This window comes from Thamnophis sirtalis, unplaced genomic scaffold (assembly GCF_051295495.1).
Source record: "Thamnophis sirtalis isolate CommonGarterSnake01/CBP01778 unplaced genomic scaffold, rThaSir2_p1.2 scaffold_3, whole genome shotgun sequence".
NCBI lineage: Eukaryota > Metazoa > Chordata > Lepidosauria > Squamata > Natricidae > Thamnophis > Thamnophis sirtalis.
The window spans coordinates 176,602,052-176,624,439 of record NW_028261383.1 but is presented as its reverse complement, the minus strand read 5'-3'; the positions used below and the strand labels follow the sequence as shown (position 1 = coordinate 176,624,439).

The following is a 22,388-nucleotide window of genomic DNA, read 5'->3' as shown; positions in this document are numbered from 1 at the left end:
AATGGCCAAGCTGGCACGGGAGACCTTCCGCGCTGAGCCCAAAGGGGCAACTCCGCGCACGAGCCTCGCCCTGAACCCCGAAAGGCCGGAGACCGCGGGATTCCCATGCGCTCCCCCACCTCCAGCACAAGCAGCGCAGACGCGGCTCTCTTCCCTGCGCTGCCTCGGAAAGGGACCCCCCAAGCCCCGCCGCCCCAACCGCGGCTCCTCCCGCGATCACCCACCTCCGCCGCCTCTTCGCTGCAGCTTTGCCCCCCACCGGTCCTTAGCAGGTAAGCCCCGCCCTCCGCCCTCAGAAGGGGAGGCGTCATGAAGGGAGGCGTGGCCACGCCCGGCCACGCCCCTTTGTTCGCACATTGCCTGGCCGCTCAGCCCCGCCCCTGCCCGCTGTCTGGGTTGAGTCAGGAGACCCTCAGCAGAGCCGGGTGATGGACGGGAAGATGGTCCCAACGGTAAAGGAGTCGCGGGGTGGTGGAGAGGGAGACACCCCAAGGACAGGGAGGCAGGACGGGCTGGAAGGGCTGCCCCGAAGCCCTCCGCTCCCCCTCTTCGATCGGTGCAGACCTTTCTCCACGCCTCCTTTAAGCACCGCAGCCTTCCGCTCCTTCTTTCCCCGCCTCGGAAGCCCAAGTGCCGATCCTGAATCAGGGCGCAAAACCCGGAGTGCTGAATGACAGGCCGCCCCCAGCAAGAAACTCTGCGGACTTAGTCTGAAAACAGACGTCTAGTGCAGGGTTTCTCAACCTTGGCTACTTGAAGATGTCTGGACTTCAACTCCCAGAATTCCCCAGCCAGCATTCGCTGGCTGGGGAATTCTGGGAGTTGAAGTCCAGACATCTTCAAGTAGCCAAGGTTGAGAAACACTGGTCTAGTGGATCTCTGGTTACCCTATTGCTGCCTGTCCTCTTCTTAACGTCTCTGGAGAGTCTCCGTCCTCCAGGTCCCGGCTGTCCCCAAAGGGGCTTTTTCCCCCAAGAGGCAACTGGACCTCCTTGTTTTTCTTTGAAGGTGTTTCCCTTCTCCTCCAAGAAGGTGGCGCAGTGGTTAAATGCAGCACTGCAGGCTACTGCTAGATCAGCAGGTCAGCGGTTCAAATCTCACCGGCTCAGGGTTGACTCAGCCTTCCATCCTTCCGAGGTGGGTAAAATGAGGACCCAGATTGTTGGGGGCAATATGCTGACTCTCTGTAAACCGCTTAGAGAGACCTGAAGGCCTATGAAGCGGTATATAAGTCTACTGCTATTGCTATTCAGTTCTGGCTGGATGGTGGGAGAAGGATTTATACTCCTTGCAGACAGCTGGATCTTTGCACTCTCTTAGCAAGTGGTTAAGATCACCTGGAGGTTTATCTGTGTCACCTGGGCAGTACAAATGGATGGGGAGCCTTCTTGGAACTGTTGAAAGGACTGTGTTGTAGAGATACAAGATGTCGTATCCCTCCCCCTCTGTTGAGAGAGGACTGTCCAGTTTTGACATAGATGGCCTCTTTAAACCCCTCTTTCAAACCAGTAATTATCTCCTCTCCAAAATATGGACTTTGCTGTCTTTCCAAAGGGTGCCCTGTGTCTTTTAAATGCAGATGGAATGCTGAATCTAGTCCTGATGGGTTTGTTCTCCTATGTTGTGCCACGTGTTTATGAAGTGGTTGTTTCGTTTCCCGAGATGTACAGGCCTGCACATGGCTCACTGCATTCTACTGCATATACCACATTGCTCAATCTGTGTCATGGGGTGGACAAGGTTCTGTCTTAGTGTATTTAGTGCACGCATGTTATGTTGACTGAAGCTTTTCAATAGCAATAGCAATAGCAATAGCAATAGCAGTAGACTTATATACCGCTTCATAGGCCTTTCAGGCCTCTCTAAGCGGTTTACAGAGAGTCAGCATATTGCCCCCAACAATCCGGGTCCTCATTTTACCCACCTCGGAAGGATGGAAGGCTGAGTCAACCCTGAGCCGGTGAGATTTGAACCGCTGACCTGCTGATCTAGCAGTAGCCTGCAGTGCTGCATTTAACCACTGCGCCACCTTGGCTCTCTTCAGATACGCCGCTAGAGATGGAATGACAACATTGCTTCATTTATTGCTCTCATCCTCTGTTATGGAGGAGCTCCTCCTGTAGAGTCTTTTTTTGAGCTTTGATGAAGTCCCACTTGGGATAGCCACACATTCTGAGCGCTTCCTTGATATGTTTGCGTTCTTTTTCTTTCCCATCTTGCTGGTAGGCAGGTCTACATTGGGGAAACGAAACAACCACTTCACAAACACATGGCACAACATAGGAGAACAAACCCATCAGGACTAGATTCAGCAGTCCATCTGCATTTAAAAGACACAGGGCACCCTTTGGAAGACAGCAAAGTCCATATTTTGGAGAGAGATAATTACTGGTTTGAAAGAGGGGTCAAAGAGCCCATCTATGTTAAAACTGGACAGCTCTCTCTCAACAGAGGGGGAGGGATACGACATCTTGTATCTCTACAACACAGTTCCAAGAAGGCTCCCCATCCATTTGTACTGCTCAGGTGACACAGATAAACCTCCAGGTGATCTTAACCACTTGCTAAGAGAGTGCAAATATCCAGCTGTCTGCAAGGAGTATAAATCCTTCCATTCCCCACCATCCAGTCAGAACTGAAGAAGCTTCTTGGATGAGAAGGGAAACATCTTCAAAGAAAAACCAGAAAGTTCAGTTGCCTCTTGAAAAAAAAAACACCTTTGGGTGTCCCCTTCTTAGCTTGGGGAGCCAAGAAGAGACACTGGCATTTCAAATTCACTGGACTCACTCCTTGTAGGATGGCTCAGAAGCTAATGCACAGGCTAAACTCATGCAAAACAGTTCCAAGATTTTGAATGCCCTCAATTGGTCCTCTCCCAATACTATTCCTATACTCTCATGATGCTGTTCTTAGCTTTCAGTTTTGGAATAATGAGTGAGGAACTAGGTAATACCTACCTCACACCCTTGGATGGATGCTAGCATTCTAGGAAGTATCATCTCAAGAGAGTGGATTTTAAATTGATAAAATTGATTTCTACTTCACAAAAGACAATTGTAAATTGAGATAATTGTAAATTGAGAAGTTAACCTTGTGAGATATAGAAAGGGACAAGGCAAGGATGCCCCTTATTATTCATCTTAGCTCTGCAAGTATGGTATTGAATAAACACATAAGATGATGAAAAAAAATGCTGGAGTGAGGATTAAAAGTGGAATATATAAATTAAGGGTGTTTGCTGATATTTGATGATAATTTTGAAAAATTATTTGGAAGAAATGGAAATACAGAAAAAAATAAGGGATGTGGTGCATTGATTAATTGGATTTAAAATTAATGAGAAAACAAAGATATTAATTAACGTGAGGGTGGGAGGAGCAAAATGCTGTTTTAATGTTTAGAAAAAAGTAAAATACTTGATATTAGTATGATTAACATGAATTGCATATTATTTTAGGCCTATAATCAAATTAAGTAGGACATGCTAAGATGGAAAAAATTACAATTGTCATTGTTGGAAGGAGTTTCTGTGATAAAAATGAATGACACTTGGTTTGACCCTTTAAGCAAAACCAAAAGCTACATAGCATCTAGGTTTGTATGGCAAGGGAACAAGACAAAGTTAAATATAAAATGTGCTACAAAGACACAAAGAAACAATGAGAATCAGAACTGCCTGGCTAGAAAGTATATTTTGCAGTCTGCTGCTCAGTTTGAATGACAGAGTGGGTGCTGCTGAGAAATAAGATAATTTTAGAGGACCTGAGGTTTGGATTGCACCAGTGGTGGGATTCAATTCTTTTTACTACTGGTTCTGTGGGCGTGGCTTGATGGGTGTGGCTTGGTGGGCATGGCAGGGGAAGGTTACTGCAAAATTCCCATTTCCTCCCAATCAGCTGGGACTTGGGAGGCAGAGAATAGATGGGGGTGGGGCCAACCAGAGGTGGTATTTACTGGCTGTCCCAACTACTTAAAATTTCTGCTACAGGTTCTGCAGAACTGGTCAGAACCTGCTGAATACCACCTCTGGATGGCACAATATTCTATGGTAGAATAAAGTTAATGTTAATGTAGATTCAAAAATCACAGCATTAGAAGTGCCATATTGAGAACATGGAATAAACCCAGATTGTGCCAAAAATGCCTTTAAGGATCTCAGCATAAGAGGCATTTTATGTAAAAGGAATAGCCAGCAAAGAAGGATAGTTAGCATATAGGGAGCTATTAGAAAAAGAACATGGAGAATATAAGTTGAAATCAATAAATCAGTTGACTGGATCTAACTTTCAATGGTTTTCATATGCACAGTTAAGAGAAATATTTAAGGCAGATAAGAGGACATTTGGAATTGAATAGCACAAGAGCACATTTGAAATTGAATTATGTACAAATAATGAACATGTAATTGCTGAAATGTTAAACTTGTTGAAATTTGAAGAACAGGTAAAGAGTATATGATAAGGGTCAAACATAAAGGGTCATTTTATCATGCCTGGTGGACTTGTAAAATAGCTAGAAAACTCTGAGTCCATATACATACAATGATAAGAAGAGTTTTAAATATTAATATTAATAACTTCGTTGGGACAAAGAGTTAGATAAACAGTTTGAAAAGAATTATGGAACACTGTTTTTATAAACACCATGATAACTGCTGTGTGGTTATTATGGTATACGCACTCTGAACAATATTTCAGAAAGACTCAAATACACCCACAATGAAGGAATGATTGATGAAGATGACAGAATGAACAATGGCAACATTTACTTGTCTGATTAGAGAAAGGGCAATAACCACATTTATTAGTGACTGGAAGCATCTTACGGGACTTTTTCCTGAAAAGAAAACATGAACTAGTGATTTATGGGTTTGATGACTAGAAAGGGTAGACTATGGAAAGAAGGAAATTTTTTTGTAGTCTTAGAGGGGGTGGTAAATATAAATGCAAGATCAGAAGCTATTTCTTTATAACCTTTTCTTTTCTCCCCTTATTTTCCATTTTTTTCACATTTTTAACTTTTTATTTCAAAATTTGTATTGTTTTTATTCTCTTACATTTTCTCTAACAAAAATTATATGTATGTATGTATGTATGTATGTATGTATGTATGTATGTATGTATGTATTTAGTGTCACAACCCCTGGTATGCCCAAATATGGGAGGAAGCAGACTGCTTCCATTCTCTGTCTATCAGCTCGTCACAAGAGACCATCACGACAGAAAGCCATTATTTTTATTGTTGCCTTTGTTACATTTGTGTTGCATTTGTGCTGATAAATAAAGGGAGACTAGTATAGATCTATTTCAAGCTATTCAGCTCTCATCAGCTAGCCATACCCTTACTGGGATTTGTAATACAGCACAGGTTCAAATCCCAGTAAGGGTATGGCTAGCTGATGAGAGCTAAATAGCTTGAAATAGATCTATACTAGTCTCCCTTTATTTATTTATATATATATGAATGGTTTCAGAGGGTCCATCCAATTGTGTATACCTTTCCAAGAGTAGTTAAACACAGAGAAAGTTAAAAGGAAAATACAATATGTAACTAAATAATACCTGTTTAGGTTCAACAAGGGTTAAAATAATTTTTAAAAGTGAGATTAAAGTATTGTGCCCTACGTAATTATTCCTCTAACGTTCTCAGTGAAATTCTTAACAGCGGAATGTATGTGAGATATAGCCAGCTAATAAACAGAAGCTATGGGTTAAATATATTTTCACATCTTGTCAATAATTGAAGATCCTAATTCACTCAGACCAACTCTACAGGGGCTAATGGGAAGGGATGGGCATTTGCAAGTATAGCCTGATGGTTTCTACCGTAGTCAGGAAGGGATTCATATTGTCCCTTTAAAGGAACAAGCACCTTGTGCTGGTCTTCCAAAATAAAGGATTTGGAAGAAGGCTGGGCTCCATTTTCAAGCCCCAGTTTTCTGCACCAGGTTGCTCTCATATATTTGCTTCTGCTTCTAAATTAAGCTCTCTGTTTCTCTGTCTTAGAGGTCAGTTACAATGACACGTGCCAAGGATGAACAGAATCACATCAACTCTCCTAACTGGTGCTTAGCTCGGGCCAGGAGCCCAGCATCAGCAGTAGGTATCTTGTTGGACTACAAGGGTGTAGCAAGGAAATAGTGTTTGTGTTTTGCTCAAGAGACATGAGGGGTAAATATTTACTCCTTCAACATAAAGCCTGCCAAATGGACAAGCAACCCATCCATCGCTATGGCCAGACCTCTGAGCATCCAGTCTCACTTAAGCTCTTGAAATCAAAACGATTTGAATTGTTTATCTTGTGGATTGCAGTGAGGGGAGGTGGAGGCTTTAATATCCTGGATCCTGATTTTATACCATTTTATACTCAGATTACTCTTATTACAAAGTAAAAGTAAAAGTAAGCAAGTAAAAGTGTTCGGAGACTGCAACTAGTCCAGAACGCAGCTGCGGGAGTGATATTGGGTGCACCGAGGTACACCCACGTCACACCGATCCTCTGCGAGCTGCACTGGCTACCTATTGGTCTCCGGATGCAATTCAAGGTGTTGGTTATTACCTTTAAAGCGCTACATGGCTTAGGGCCAGCGTACCTGCAAGACCGCCTACTGCCACACTCCTCCCAACGGCTGGTGAGATCCCACAGGGTGGGCCTCCTTCGGATACCGTCAGCCGGACAGTGTCGGCTGGCGTCTCCCCGGAGGAGAGCCTTCTCTGTGGCTGCTCTGACCCTTTGGAATGAGCTACCCCCAGAAATCTGGACCTTGCCCACTCTCATGGCCTTCAGAAAAGCTGTTAAAACCTGGCTATTCCGGCAGGCCTGGGGCTGTTGACCTTATTGAAAGGTCCAGCCCCGATTAGAATGAATGTATGTAGTGTTGTGATTTTAAACTGATAATTTTTCTCTTTTTTTCTCTCTTTTTTTTGTAAGCCACCCGGAGTCCTTCGGGATTGGGTGGCATATAAATCGATTTAATAAATAAATAAATAAATAAATAAATTACAACCCAAAATAAGTGTATTGTTTTATAGTATGCATGAGCTTAAGAAGTATGCTAATGGTAGAGTCAACATGCAAATGAGCCAAGGTGGCGCAGTGGTTAAATGCAGCACTGCAGGCTACTGCTAGATCAGCAGTTCAGCGGTTCAAATCTCACCGGCTCAGGGTTGACTCAGCCTTCCATCCTTCCGAGGTGGGTGAAATGAGGACCCAGATTGTTGGGGGCAATATGCTGACTCTGTAAACCGCTTAGAGAGGGCTGAAAGCCCTATGAAGCAGTATATAAGTATAACTGCTATTGCTATTGCTATTCTGTGTACAATCCAAATGGACATGATGGCATGTAGCCTATTAGAAGAAGGGCCTATGAAGGCAACTCTGATCTTATGGGTGCCCTTGTTGGAGACTGCGATGGCTGGGGAATTCTGGGAATAGAAATCTATATACCTTAAAGTTGCCAAGGTTGAGAAATACTGGTAGTGCTCTGTGCAGCTGAGAATTGAGCTGCAGCTCATGAAAATTTATACCTTTTAATGGAATTTGTTAGTCCAAAAAGGGGTTACCAGACTCCTGACTGTTTACCCTCTGACTTCTGAAATTCTGACAGAGGATGATCCAGTTCTTTTGAAGAGAATTGGATCATCCACTGTCAGAATTCCAGAAGTCTTTCTTTTGCAGGCAGGCAGAGCAATAAAGAGAACACTGATCTTAGGGTTTTTTTTTTAAGGTGATATTCCCAAACAGGCATGAATGAAACAAGTATGGGTAAAGGAATACAGTTTATGAGAAGGGGTTTTGTTGAAAGTAAGCAGTTTATGCTATAAGAGTCCTCACTTTTGGACAGCTCGTTGCTTTATTTGGAACTGAGTGATGGGAATTTTCTTTTCCAGGTGGAGTTTGCTGGGTTGGAGCCACAAGGTAGGTGACATGGTCCTTTTTGAGCTTTTGCTAAATCTACCAATTTATTTATTTAAAATATTTATATTATAACTGAAAAAGAGGTAGGGAGGTGCTACGTCGTGATGTTACAACGTGCGGTCTCGATACTCTGAGACCGCCGTTGACACTTTTGCTGCTGGGAGGGTGTCCATTGAGACCTAAACCGTCCTGTAGAGATGGTGATCAGGAAGACAAAGCCTTGCTGGTCTCAGGGATATCACAAAATCCCTGATAGACCCAAGGGAAGTGCTTCAAGCCCACGGTAAACAGGCAGCCCCTAGGCTGATGAAACCGGGACACTCCGGAAGGAAGGAAGTGAAAAGAGAAGTGAGTCCATCTGGTGAGGTATTTTTTCTATTTTGCTAAAGACTGCCCAAAGAAATGTTTCTTTAAAGTCAAATTAGATCCTTAAACAAAAGAACTTGGCCCAGCCATTAATTCAGATATCCGATTTCTTCACTGCCCTCCTTGAATTTACTCTCACTTGAATTCTTAATGTCTTCTCTTCTGTTGGGAGTTACCAATCCGCACTCACTAGAAAGGGATGTTTATTGCCCCTTAGAGATGGAATAGATCCCAGTTCCTTCTTTTGCAGGGCAGGATTCTTCCTCAAAATGCTTGAGCAATAATAACTGCTAAAGCAAAAGATTTCCAAGTAGTGTCTGGGATTAATTCTCCAAGTAGACGTGAAGATGAAGCTCAGCGTTTTCATTTTTTAGAATTAAGGCTTGCTATTAATAACAGGCTTACTTAAAAAAGAACTAGAGTGGTACTTTTGTGAAGCCTTTTCAATTTTCAGTATTTTTGCATAAATATGACCTAAAATGTGATCTATTCTCCACATAAGTCTTAAAACTAAAGAACCCAATTAAATGAGTCAGAAACATTGAACTTGTTCATTTATCTAGTGAGGAAACAGATCCAAAGCTACACATTTGTGTGTGGCAAAAGTATGTGAATCGTTGTCTCTCTTGTAGCTTCAATTCCAGAGTCCCAATTGGTACTGAAAAATGATGTGGAGCTTATCAAAGCACAGCTCCTTGCTCAAACAGAGGTATGTAGCTGGCATAAACCTGGAGATCTTGTTATCTTGGTATCATAATTGACGTTAACCCCATTTGTGCCAAATTTTCTTTCCAGGCTTTTCAAGCACTGAGCCATTCAATTACTTTGTTAGAACAAGAGAGCAACTATCAGCAGGGTAGGATCAATGCACTGGAAGGTGAGAAATATGAACACCGCTCTGTTTTGTGGATTTTCAAGTCCCATCATATCTGCTTTAAACCATTTAAGGCTTTCCCTCTCCCTGCATTTAAATTTCTGCAGGGAAAAGAGGATCTCTGGAGCATTAATCGTATAGAAATGTCTGTATGCAAAATTCCATAGAGACCTTGGTTTCTTATGAATTTTTGACTCTTCTGGTTATGAAAACATAGCAGATGCAAGATTGATAGGTTACATCATCCCCACCCCTAAGCAGCTTGCAGAAGCAATAGCAAATGCAATAGCAGTTAGACTTATATACCGCTTCATAGGGCTTTCGGCCCTCTCTAAGCGGTTTACAGAGTCAGCATATCACCCCCAACAACAATCCGGGTCCCCATTTTACCCACCTCGGAAGGATGGAAGGCTGAGTCAACCTTGAGCCGGTGAGATTAGCAATAGCAATAGCAATAGCAGTTAGACTTATATACCGCTTCATAGGGCTTTCAGCCCTCTCTAAGCGGTTTACAGAGTCAGCATATCGCCCCCAACAACAATCCGGCTCCTCATTTCACCCACCTCAGAAGGATGGAAGGCTGAGTCAACCCTGAGCAGGTGAGATTTGAACAGCCGAACTGCAGAACTGCAGTCAGCTGAAGTAGCCTGCAGTGCTGCATTTAACCACTGCAGAGCCACCTCGGCTCAGAATTAGAGGAAATGGAAGACATTTTCTAACATCTTCAATGTAGCTCAGTCTGGAAGAATTTTAAGGAGGTTATATCTTAGAATCCCTGGTCTGTTTTGAGTGCCATTTTAAGAATTGTACAGGAGCACCTGCGTAGAATTAGGACTGGTAAACCAAGAATGCAGAGTACCATCCCTATCTCTCCATTACTGAAGAACATGTCATATCTTCCATCGTTCCAGAGGAAGTAAAATTTGCTGCCCACTTACCCCATGGAGAGATGTTTGATGAGCTAATACAGAAAAAAGTCCAAGAGCTTTGGAAAACGATGACCAAGGAAGTGGAAGGGCTCCAGAATTCCATGGTCCAGAAACAAAGTTCAGTGGAGAATCTATCTCAAGATGTCCTTGAGAGGTAGGAGAAAGCTGAGTGGGCAGAAAAAGAAATGAGCTCTTTCTTGTGGATTTTGGATAGGTAGAAAAATGGCTAAGATAGACTTTGTCTCTACAATGTTTACTATAATTGTCTTTCCACTCCTCTTGTGACTGAAGAAGTCTCGGGTAATAAACTGGTGTAGAAGCCAAAGGCTAAAGGACAATAATAGTGAGTTTTTATGTTTTTGCTTAATAACAATAATCTTAGGATTTGAATTTCCAGGGCTATATTGTAAAGCTTCCTGTCCTGTTTCTTCTTCCCCTGGCAGCAAAAAATTCCTTTGGGAAGAGTTGGAATCAGTTCAGGCTGAACTGCGGCGCATCCATCAAAAACTGAGTAAGTAGCTACTAGTTTTATTTCCTTGCAATATTTTGTTCATACTCACTTCCAACATGCAGTTCTTTTCTACCTGTATTTGCCCATTTATCATATGTTCAGTATTGTCATGGCTCTCCAAATCTTCTGAATTTTTCTCTGCAATAGACTCTTAACCACCATCCCGTCAATTTGAAGGCAAATTCAACTTCCTTTGTAAAAAGACAATATCTCCTTCAAATTGGAGAACTCTGAAGATGTCAGAATTCCAGATGCCCAAATTAGCTTAGAGCTCTAACCTTACCTGGAAAAATTCCACTTGAATACTAAGCAAGTTCAAATTGGATCAGTTTTTGAGTCAGGTCAATATTAGCCTCCCGAGTTTCTATCTTGATCATTTAACTCTCATTGAAGCACAGAGAAATGTGGGGGTGGGGGGTGTCCCCAGTCAGCTAGGGCTGGACACGTTCTATATGCATCCATGCTATTGTCAGCATTTAGCCCAATTTTTCTTCCTCCTGCTGAAAAGGTTGTTCACCAACACATACCCTGGAAATTGGCAAGATTCACTTTGTACCTAATAGACAAAGACTTAAAGCCACGAAACCAATAATTAAATCAGTGAGGACTTGGACCGAGGAGGCAAAGTTAAAGCTACAGTTGAAAGTTATTAAAGTTGAAAGTTGAAAAGTTGACTACACTCGCTGGAATATTTTTGAAGAAACACTCGCTGGAATATTTTTGAAGAAATCTTTGCAGACCTGGATGAACTGTTCATATGTCAGCTTCTGTGAACACCTTTGTGTACCGACCAGGAACTTGTGAATATACAGTAACAATTAACCTTGGTTCGCAGCTAAACTGAAGCAGTTATGTCATTCCAAAGAGGAAACCTACAGAAAATGTGATAGAATGCTGTACAATCAGGCCAGAAATGTATTAACAAGGGAATCAGAGCAGCAAAAGGAAGCTGCTCTGAAAAGCTAAAGAATTAGTTCTTAAGAATTGAATCCACAGCAAACATGTGGAAAACTCTTATAAATATCACCGGTTACGGCAAACCTCCTTTCCAGACTGAAGGACATCAACATCTGGCAGGTGACCTGAATGTGTTTTACTGCAGGTTTGAAAGGAAACTACAGCCACCTATCTCCACAACCCCTATCCCAGACACACCAACAACCCTCCTACAACTGACCCCATCCCATTGGGTTCACAACCCCTGGTGACCACAGAAAAGGAAGTGCAAGATTTATTTCACAGACAGAAGCCAGAAAGAGCATCAGGCCCAGACAAGACGACTCCTTCTTGCTTAAAAGTCTGTGCTGTCCAATTGGCCCCCGTCTTCACCCAAATCTTCAATAAATCCCTAGAGATGTGCTACGCTCCTTCCTGCTTCAAACACTCTACTATAACTTCAGTGCCGAAGAAGCCCACCATCAAGGAACTGAATGACTACAGACCAGCTGCTCTAACATCTGTGGTTATGAAAACCTTTGAAAGGCTAGTAATGTCCCACTTGAAAACCATCACAGATCCGCTGTTAGATCTCCTGCAATTTACATACTGAGCAAATAGATCAACAGATGAAGCTCGGCACTACATCCTACAATATCTTGAATCTCCAAAGATCTGTGCCAGGGTCCTCTTTGTAAACTTCAGTTCAGCATTCAGTACCATCATACTGGACATTCTTCTAACTAAACTAAATCAGCTAGCGGTACCTGAACACACTTGTAAGTGGATCACAAGCTTCCTAACAGACAGGAAGCAGCAGGTCAAGCTAGGCAAAATCACACCAGATACCTGTATAATTAGCACAGGACACCCCCCCCCCCCCGGGGCTGTGTGCTCTTTCCACTTCTCTCTATATATCAATGGCTGCATCTCAAATGATCCATCTGTTAACACTACTGAAGTTTGCAGATGATACAACAGGGATTGGTCTCATTGGAGACAATGATGAAACCGCATACAGACGGGAGGTTGAACAACTACCCTCGTGGTGTGACCAGAACACACTCAAAACCGTAGAAATGGTGGAAGACTTTAGGAGAAACTCTACCATACTACCACCTCCTACAATATTAGACAACACAGTATCAACAGTAGCAAGGGTGGGTTCCTGCCAATTCTAACCTCTTCTATAGAAGAGGTTCCACAAATCTACCATGCCATTTAGAACCGGTTCCAGCTCCCTCCCCCCGCCTGTCCACACCAGGCTTGCACCGCCCACCGCTCACTGATTGGCTGGCTCACTAATTGCCCCGCCTACCTCTAAGAGTCCTATCTAAACCTTAAAGTCTTAAAGTTGTCAAGTATGACACCCCTGGGTTTTTTTCTAAAGGGTTAGGGGTGCAAGGGTCTTGTGACTTGACAGCTTTAAAACTTGCGTGCTTCAAATGCCAGAGTTTCTGAGCCAACATGACTGGAGGAGGAATTCTGGGAGATGAAGTCCACAAGTCTTAAAGCTGTTAAGTTTGAACACCTCTGGGGTTTTTTTTTCTAAAGGGTTAGGGGTGCAAGGGTCTTGTAACTTGATAGCTTTAAGACTTGCATGTTTCAAATGCCAGAGTTTCTGAGCCAACATTTGGTTGCTAACCAAGAGCATTGTTAAGTGAGCCTCACCACATTTTACAAGTTGGTCACGCCCACCCAGTCACATGACTACCAAGCCACTCCCACTTGGTCACGTGGCTGGCAAGCCACTCCCATCTGGTCACATGGCCACACCCACAGAAGAGGTTCTAAAAATTTTTGAAACCCACCACTGAACAGTAGAGACCTTCAAATTTCTAGGTTCGATCATATCTCAAGACCTAAAATGGACACCTAACATCAAAAATATCATCAAAAAAGCACAACAAAGAATGTTCTTTCTGCACCAACTCAGGAAGCTCAAACTGGCCAAGGAGCTGCTGATGCAGTTCTACAGAGGAATTATTGAATCTGTCATCTGCACCTCCATAACACTCTGGTTTGGTTCTGCAACCCAACAAGACAGACGGAGACTTCAGAGGACAATCAGAACTGCAGAAAAAAACAATTACTGCCAACCTGCCTTCCATTGAGGACCTGGACACTGCACGAGTCGAAAAGTGGGCCATGAAAATGTTTACCCCTCGCATCCTGGACATAAATTGTTTCAACTCCTACCCTCAAAACGACGCTAAGACTAGAGATATTTTTACTAGGTCCCAGAGACATTTAAGAAAGAGGATACCTATTTGATTATAGATGTAACTACAACAACAAGAATCATATTTGCCCAAAATTGGAAATTAAATAAGCTACCAACAAATGAAGAGATAGTAAAAAAGATATTAGATTGTGCAGAGATGAACAGGTTGACAATGAAAATAAAGGATAAAGAAGAATCAGAGTACTTCAAGACATGGGGAAGATTTTATGATTGTCTAGAGAAAGGAAACTAGAAAAGAAAATAGGGAGAAGATATAGAACCCAGATGATGCACTGTTAAATGGAAAAGGCGGGGAGGAAGGGGAAATCAGAAAAGAAAATATTAAATATATAAGTATATATACAAGAGCGAGACACAAAGGGGGGGGAATATAATTAGGATAGATTAGCAAAGATAAGGGAACAAGAAGAATTATATTTGGGTTTGCCAAAATACCATCCCAAGGAAACATAGACCCGAAAGAGAACCTATAATAATAGAAAAGAAAGAGAGAGAGGAGGAGAGAATGAAAGGAAGATGGGGGGAAGAAGAAAGAGGTAAGGAGAGGAAGATGGAAGGGAGAGGAAGAGAAGGAGAGAGGGTAGGTAGGGGGAGAGGAAGAGTAGGAGTAGGAGAAAGGGAAGGGAAGAAGGAAGGGAAAGGAGAGGTGGAAGGAAGAAAGTAGAGAAGGGAGGGAGGGAGAAAAGAAAGGGAAAATAAGGTGGTGTTACAACAGGAGGAAGGGATGGTAAACAAAGCAACCCAAACCGTATATTATAACCTATAAAATGAAATAACAAATGTGTAAGAATGATAAATGTAAAGAAGAAAAATAATTATGTGAATGTATACTTAAAATGGTATGTAAGAGAATAAAAAAAAATTCTGGAAAAAAAGAATTCTATTCTACTCTATGTCTGAATATCTAACCTCACCAGTGCATTGATGATCAGTGTATCAGTACACTGATTATGTTATCTAGTTGGGTAACGAAACATCTGCAAGCAAACAACTTTGCTCAGAAAACACCAAGAACTCCACATGTTAAGTGTCAGATATAGTCCCCTCTGTTCTCCTTTTTGGTGATAAATATGCCCTTTGTTATTGCTTTTGCTCCTTTATCTGCTAAGGAAGATATAAATAATGATGTGAGTATTGTCTGCTGAAGGCAAGGTCTTAAAGGAAACGTTTGCAGCAGAGCCAAAGGCTAAGAGGAAGCCATGTGTGCCTGGTGCTTCACAGAAATTAGAAGACGTTAGAAGTTGGAGTTTAAAAGATGACGATGGGCGTAGTCCTGATTGGGATCCTGATTGGGGATGTTCTTGGCTCTTATCTTAGAGGACCAGGAGGTTGATATCACTAGAAACCTTGTCAGCATTAAGAAAATGCAAGAGAATCAAATGAAATACACCAAGGTAAGCTCCTCCACTCAGTTTCACTCTTGAGTTGGAGTCCCCATGAGAAGAGGATAATATATCCCCGTCTATATTAGCAATTTTTCTAGGAACCATTATTTAACTGTACATATTCTTTATCAATTAAAAAACTCAGCTCATTGCACATTAAAATAAATCTCTCTCACCCGCTTGCCCGTAAGGTTGTTGTCTGACAGAATATATATTTTAGGAAATTTCTACCCTGACTTTTGCCGCACAATAAGGTGGGGTTTGTCAGAAACCTCAGAAACAGGAGGCAGAAGGAGAAAAGGGTTCGCTAGGCCAGAGGGTTGTTTTCCTTCTGCCAATCCTACTCCTGAATCCTAATCAGTTGTTGTGGAGGCAGGCAGCCAGGGGAGAAGTGGGCACAAGAGAGGTAATGATAGCAATAGCAATGTTAGACTTATATACCGCTTCATAGGGCTTTCAGCTCTCTCTAAGCGGTTTACAGAGAGTCAGCATATCGCCCCCACAGTCTGGGTCCTCATTTCACCCACCTCGGAAGGATGGAAGGCTGAGTCAACCCTCAGCCGGTGAGATTAGAACCGTTGAACTGCAGATAACAGTCAGCTGAAGTGGCCTGCAGTACTGCACCCTAACCACTGCGCCACCTCGGCTCTAAGGAGTCTAAGGAGGTGTCATATTGGCACATCTGGGAAAAGCTGAATCTGAAAGTTCTCAGGTTTCCCCCACCCAGCAGAAAATCCAAGACCCTTCCCCTGCACCCACATGTCCATCACATGGCCCAATCAATGCACACTGTCCCAACTGGAGATGCCTTTCAGTCATGCCATTCCAGGTGGAGGCTGAATGTCCTTGGCTCTCAGAGAAAGGAACGTTGTTATGGCTAGATATCCCTGCAACTCCATGCAACCCCTCCTCCCAGTTTCCCACAGCGCTAAGGGTGGCAGCCCTGAAGATTCAAAGAAAAAGATGGCTCCCAGGGCTGACAGGAGGTCTGATTAGACAACTCCCTGTCTTGTGTGATCTTCTGTAAACAGGTTGCATGGTCTTGTGTAGTCTGTTTACCTAAGCCTTCTATTCTATTCTATTCTATTCTATTCTATTCTATTCCATTCCATTCCATTCTATTTATTAAATTTATAGGCCGCCCAATCCCCAAGGACTCCGGGCGGCTTACAGAAATAAAATTTTAAGAAAAAGGTTAAAAAGACAAACAGAAGAGAACAGATTAAAAGAAACACACCATGCACCCAGTCTAAGTGGGGCTGGACCTCGGTCAAGAGGTCAACAGCCCCAGGCCTGCCGGAATAGCCAGGCTTTAAGAGCTTTCCGGAAGGCCATGAGAGTGGGTAGGGCCCGGATCTCTGGGGATAGTTCATTCCATAGGGCCGGAGCGGCAACAGAGAAGGCCCTCCTCCGAGGCGCCGCCAGCCGACGGCACCTGGAGAAGGCCCACCCTGTGCGATCTTATCGGTCTTAGGGAGGTGTGCGGCAGAAGACGGTCTCGTAGATATCCGGGTCCTGAGCCATGTAGGGCTTTAAACCAGCACCTTGAATTGTGCTCGGAGACCAATAGGAAGCCAGTGCAGCTCGCGGAGGATAGGTGTAGTACGGGGGGTACCTTGGTACACCCAATATCGCTCGTGCGGCTGCATTCTGGACTAATTGTAGTCTCCAAACACTTTTCAGGGGCTGCCCCATGTAGAGCGCAACCCTTGGATTTGGGCTGATCTAGGCACTGTTTCAACAATTCATCCAGAGTTTTCTAGGAGATATCCGCCGTAGGCTGTTTTGCACCCCAATGGATTTATTTGACGTTTGATTTTCCTCTAGTTCCTGACCAAGCTGAGGGGCAAAGTCCCGGATGAGGCCCTAGAAGAGAAAGATCATAAACCAGGGCCTGAAGAGCTGAATGAAATCTGGTAAGAACAGCTTCTTGGGAGCTCTTGCTGGCTTTCTTCCTGTCTCAGTTAGCGGAAGGGATTTTTTGAATTTGACATCTTTCCCTCCAGTGGACGTGGCATCAGGCGCCTTCTTCCATTTTATGGGATGTTGGAATAGAAATCTTTGAGGCTTGAACTTTCTGCACCAGGAAGGTCAACCTTCTAAAGCTGTGCCACATTTTTTTCTATTAGTACAGTGGTTCCCAAACTTGGCAACTTTAAGACTTGTGGACTTCAACTCCCAGAATTCTCCAGCCAGCTCTGCAGAGCTGGCTGGAGAATTCTGGGAGTTGAAGTCCACAAGTCTTAAAGTTGCCAAGTTTGGGAACCACTGTATTAGTAGATATAGTTGATTCAAATTTGAGTCTAAGGAAATGCTTGTATCCCGCACTATTATCTCTGGAAATAAAAGGATAGCATGTTTGGATCCATTATAAATAAAGAAAAAATAAATAAATCTATATAATTGCTCCTACGTTGTTCTGGATCTCTGAGAATGAAGTTGTAAAATGAGATCCACCAGGTGAGGGTTCCAGAGGTACACTTTCATCCTGCACAATTAACTTTTAATATTATCAAAGGATGCAAGGAAATATTGTTTCTGTCTCTTTCCTTTGGTAAGAGCCAAGGTGGCGCAGTGGTTAAATGCAGCACTGCAGGCTACTTCAGCTGACTGCAGTTCTGCAGTTCGGCTGTTCAAATCTCACCGGCTCAGGGTTGACTCAGCCTTCCATCCTTCCGAGGTGGGTAAAATGAGGACCCGGATTGTTGTTGGGGGCGATATGCTAACTCTGTAAACCGCTTAGAGAGGGCTGAAAGCCCTATGAAGCGGTATATAAGTCTAACTGCTATTGCTATCTATCTATCTATCTATCTATCTATCTATCTATCTATCTATCTATCTATCTATCTATCTACCTATCTATCTATCATCTATCTATCTCTATATCTCTGTCTGTCTGTCCGTCCATCCATCCATCCATATCTCTTATCTATCATCTATCTATGTATCTATCTATCATCTATGTATCTATCTATGTATCTATCTATCATCTATCTATCTATCTATCTATCTATCTATCTATCTATCTATCTATCTATCTATCTATCATCTATCTATAGCCGAGGTGGCACAGTGGTTAGGGTGCAGTACTGCAGGCCACTTCAGCTGACTGTTATCTGCAGTTCAGTGGTTCTAATCTCACCGGCTCAGGGTTGACTCAGCCTTCCATCCTTCCGAGGTGGGTGAAATGAGGACCCGGATTGTTGTTGGGGGCAATATGCTGACTCTGTAAACCGCTTAGAGAGGGCTGAAAGCCCTATGAAGCGGTATATAAGTCTATATAAGTCTAGCAGGAGAGCCACAAAGGGAATCATAAGGTTTTCTTCTGATACAGGTCAGCTGTCAAGACTTTGCGCAACTCTATTATGAACAACAGCACATGGAGTGAGAAGAGGAATTCTTCAAGAATGAAAGGTGAGTAGGCCGAGTTACTCCACCTCTGAACAGAAGCATACAGGAATGGACCAATAGGCATGCATGGAAAACTGGGCCTGCTTCCCAATCTTTGGGATTCAGAATAATATTCAGTGTGTTTTCTCAAACTTCCCATCCCAGGTAATTAAGTACAAGCATCAAAGTCCCAAATAACTGGGAATTATAGGCAGCCCAATTTTATCACTTCTGGAATTAATTTGGAGTGCAGGGTTGAGCTGTGTGAAGTTACCCACCAGAGAAAAACTAATATACGTAATTTCTCTAAAATATTCCTCTGGGGTGAATATGTCAGCCCTTCGAGATTTGAATTTGAATTTGAATTTATTTGTTATTTATAGGCCGCCCTTTTCCCTGAGGGGACTCAGGGCGGCTTACAGTTCATGGGAAGGGGGGTGCAAGATAAAACATAAGACAGTGCGTAAATAAAAATAAAACAATAAAACACAACTTTCATTCAGCATTCGGGTGGGGCGGATTAGAATCTTATCCCCAGGCCTGACGGGATAGCCAGATCTTAAGGGCTGTGTGGAAGGTCTGGAGGGTGGTGAGGGTGCGAATCTCCACGGGGAGATCGTTCCAAAGGGTCAGAGCTGCTACTGAGAAGGCCCTCCTCCGCGTAGTCGCTAGTCGGCACTGACTGGCGGATGGAACTCGGATAGTCCAGGCAGGAAACAAAACTATCAGTATTAATACTACTTTTTGGTAAGGTTACAGCAACAGAATTCTGTAAGTCTGAAGGATCTCCCCTTTCCCCTTCCTTTACTTTCCAGAGAATTAGAGGGGTTCCCTTCTGAGACATTTCCTCCATTCCAACCACTGCTTTGGACTCAAGAGTTCATTTATCAGACTGTGATGCAGGCTGTTGCTTTTTCCCTTGTCTTCCAAGATTATTCTGACATCCCATAACAGAATCCCATATCCGTGGCAAGATTTGCTTGGTCACAGCTGAGTGCGGTGGGACAAAATGGGAAACTGTGTTTTCTAATTTGCCTGCCTCCTAACGTGACCTTTCTGAAAGGAGGGGAGAACTTAAGATAAATAAATGAAGGGTATGATGTGCTCAACTCCTCCAGAAATCTCTCTCTCTGGGACTTCTTTACAGATCGTGGGAGCCGACAACAGCCAAAAACTAATTTGTTTGATTCCAATTTCTCTGACTCTGCTCTCCATCAGCACCGCCGTAGCAGCTCAAAGCACAGTTCCTAGAAGGCCAAGGTGAGACCCCCCCCCTTTTGTTTTCTCTTGCTCCTCACATTCGAGAGCAGGGCTACCCTGAAATTCTCAACACAGATTACATAGAAGACTACACAGAATTTTCTCTCACCTTTTTTTCATCCTTTCTGGGTCAAAAGACACAGAAAAGACACGACACTGTTAGTAGAAGAAGCAAGACATTTTGGGGTTTGGGAAGGGTGGGGTAAAAGTAAAGAGTAATATTCATGCTAGCAGTCGAAAGAAATGGTAACATTGCCAAGTATCTTCATTTTGCTCCTGAATTTTGGGTAGCTACTCTTGGAGACAACAAGAGTGGAGCAAGGCCTTGTTCATTTGGTTGTAAACTGCCCATTTCCAGTATAAAAGCAAACAGACCCCCTCCCACTCATACACCTACCTGTATATCAGGCAACCTCATGGTTTCTTTCTTAGGTATGGATGGAGAATCAAGAAGAAAGAAGCTGGATCATCTTTGGAGCTGGATTTTTGACAATGCAGATAAAATTAAACCAAACTGCTTGGAAGACACTTGTTTTTGTCATCACTGTGATAGAAAGCTGCCTTAGATTAAGTCAGATCATAGATCTATTCTAGAATAATTTGATTTAATTGATTGATTTGATTTATTTAGCTTGTATGCCGCCCTATTCCCGGAAGACTCAGGGCGGCTAACAATAAGAAGGGAAGGGGAGTACAAAAATAAAAACAGCAATTAAAAATTCAGCAACAGTCATAACATCGGATGGGGCTGGATAGTTCAACAGCCTCAGGCCTGCCAGAACAGCCAATGTCGGACAATTACTGGGAATCAATTCCTGTTACTTTGGCACCCAATATAGTCCCATCTACAGAAACGTGCCATGTAATTCAGCTAATAACACTCCCCCATTTATTTATTAAATATCAGTACAAATAGCAATTATCTGGCAAAAACAGTATAAAGCAGGCAGAAAAAGGCATTTTCATCATTTATTAACATTATCATAATGAAATGACACAGAACTTTCCCAGAGAAAAACAATACTGTAGGAAATTAGCACGGACAAATGAGTGGATTTTGTATTTTGGTGCTTTAATCTTTTTTGATACATAGCAGCAACAGAATAGAGATGAAAAATAGAACACCAATGATTCCCCCCTCTGTATTGTATGAGCAGGATATAACCAACACCAAGTAAATGGAAAATATTACATTTTACAGGACAGATGGCAAGAACTATGGGAAAGGGACAGGAAAATAACTTTGTCAATACCGTATAAGGAAAACCTATATAAGATGTTTTATAGGTGGCACATTCCACCCACAAGAATCACCAAAATGTTTAGAAATTCATCGCCAAATTGCTGGAAATGTGACCAAGAACCAGGCACGTACCACATACTACTGTGGTAGTCATACCAAAAAGCCAAAATATACTGGCAGAATATCCAAAAATGGTTGACAGAGATAACCAAAGAGGAAATAGAATTCACACCAGAACTATTTCTCTTAGGAATTATAAACAAGAAATACAACAGGGGGATTATCTTTTTAACTATACATATTATCACAACAGCAAGAATGGTCTTTGCCCAAAATTGGAAAAACAGGGAAACTCCAAATAAATGGGAAATAATTAAGAAAATTTTGATATGCACTGAAATGGATAAATTGATGTGATAAATTGAAGAATAAAGATGAATCAGAATATTGTAAGATCTGGGATAAATTTTATCGAGGGTTGGAATATAAAAGGGAAAGCCCAAAATAGGCATGAGCCAAGATTCATAGAACGCAGACTAGAATTATGTATGAAATGATAAATGCGAGAATGTACAAGATAAACACAAACCAAAACGGCTGGAAATAGGTGACTCTCTTCCTTTTTGTAAACACGGTATGGATCAAATGTTAAAAAAAACAGGGTGGCTACAGTGTATAACTGAATATCTTAGCATGTATGGCATAGATTCTGCCAGTATGGTTGACACTGTGCCCAATGTTTTAATTAATGTTTAATAAAAAAAACCTTTTTAATTAAAAAAAATGTCTAGCAGTCACTGGTGTTCTTTGTACTAAAGGCTTTTCTACTATCTGTAATTAAATTATCTTATTAAAAGCTGCGTCCTCCTTTCCCTGCGTGTCTTCTAGGTCCAGTATCAGGGTTGATAAAATCCAGGAGATTCTGCAGCTGTCTACTGAACAATTCCCAAGGCAAACTGGGGGCAGCAGGGGGAATTGGCACCCTTTGTAGGTGCCTTTTCCTTTTCTATTTAAGACAGTGTTTCTCAACCTTGGAGACTTGAAGTCCTGTGGACTTCAACTCCCAGAATCCCCCAGCCAGCACAGCTGTGCTGGCTGGGGGATTCTGGGAGTTGAAGTCCACAGGACTTCAAGTCTCTAAGGTTGAGATACACTGATTTAAGAGGTTCTGTCGTAGATGCTTTCCAAACCATACGCCTGTTTCCTTTGTTGCTACGAAGTGCAGAAAAATACCACCTTCACTCTCACCTCCTCTGGCTTGCTTCCTTGAGATGCCTGGCTTGGCCTGTGAGGGGGATGAGACCATCTCTGGAGAGGAGACTACTGAACCTT

The 22,388-nt window shown here is 42.7% G+C and overlaps 1 protein-coding gene across 2 annotated transcripts; it reads left to right on the top strand.

Moving 5' to 3' along the window:
- The first annotated feature begins 396 nt into the window (after positions 1-396).
- Positions 397-20,337, top strand: CCDC159 (coiled-coil domain containing 159). 2 transcript variants are annotated; one of them, XM_087711062.1, is made up of 12 exons: positions 403-452; positions 6,006-6,098; positions 7,890-7,917; positions 8,916-8,992; positions 9,079-9,160; positions 10,069-10,240; positions 10,530-10,597; positions 15,096-15,172; positions 16,991-17,079; positions 18,498-18,577; positions 19,701-19,813; positions 20,246-20,337. In XM_087711062.1, the coding sequence occupies exons 1-11, from the start codon at positions 429-431 to the stop codon at positions 19,802-19,804; spliced, it is 894 nt and encodes a 297-aa protein (XP_087567188.1). In that variant the 5' UTR covers positions 403-428; the 3' UTR covers positions 19,805-19,813; positions 20,246-20,337. The 2 variants fall into 2 exon arrangements, with proteins under 2 accessions (XP_087567189.1, XP_087567188.1); XM_087711063.1 differs by lacking the exon at positions 6,006-6,098 and having other exon boundaries at positions 397-452.
- Positions 20,338-22,388: the final 2,051 nt, after the last annotated feature.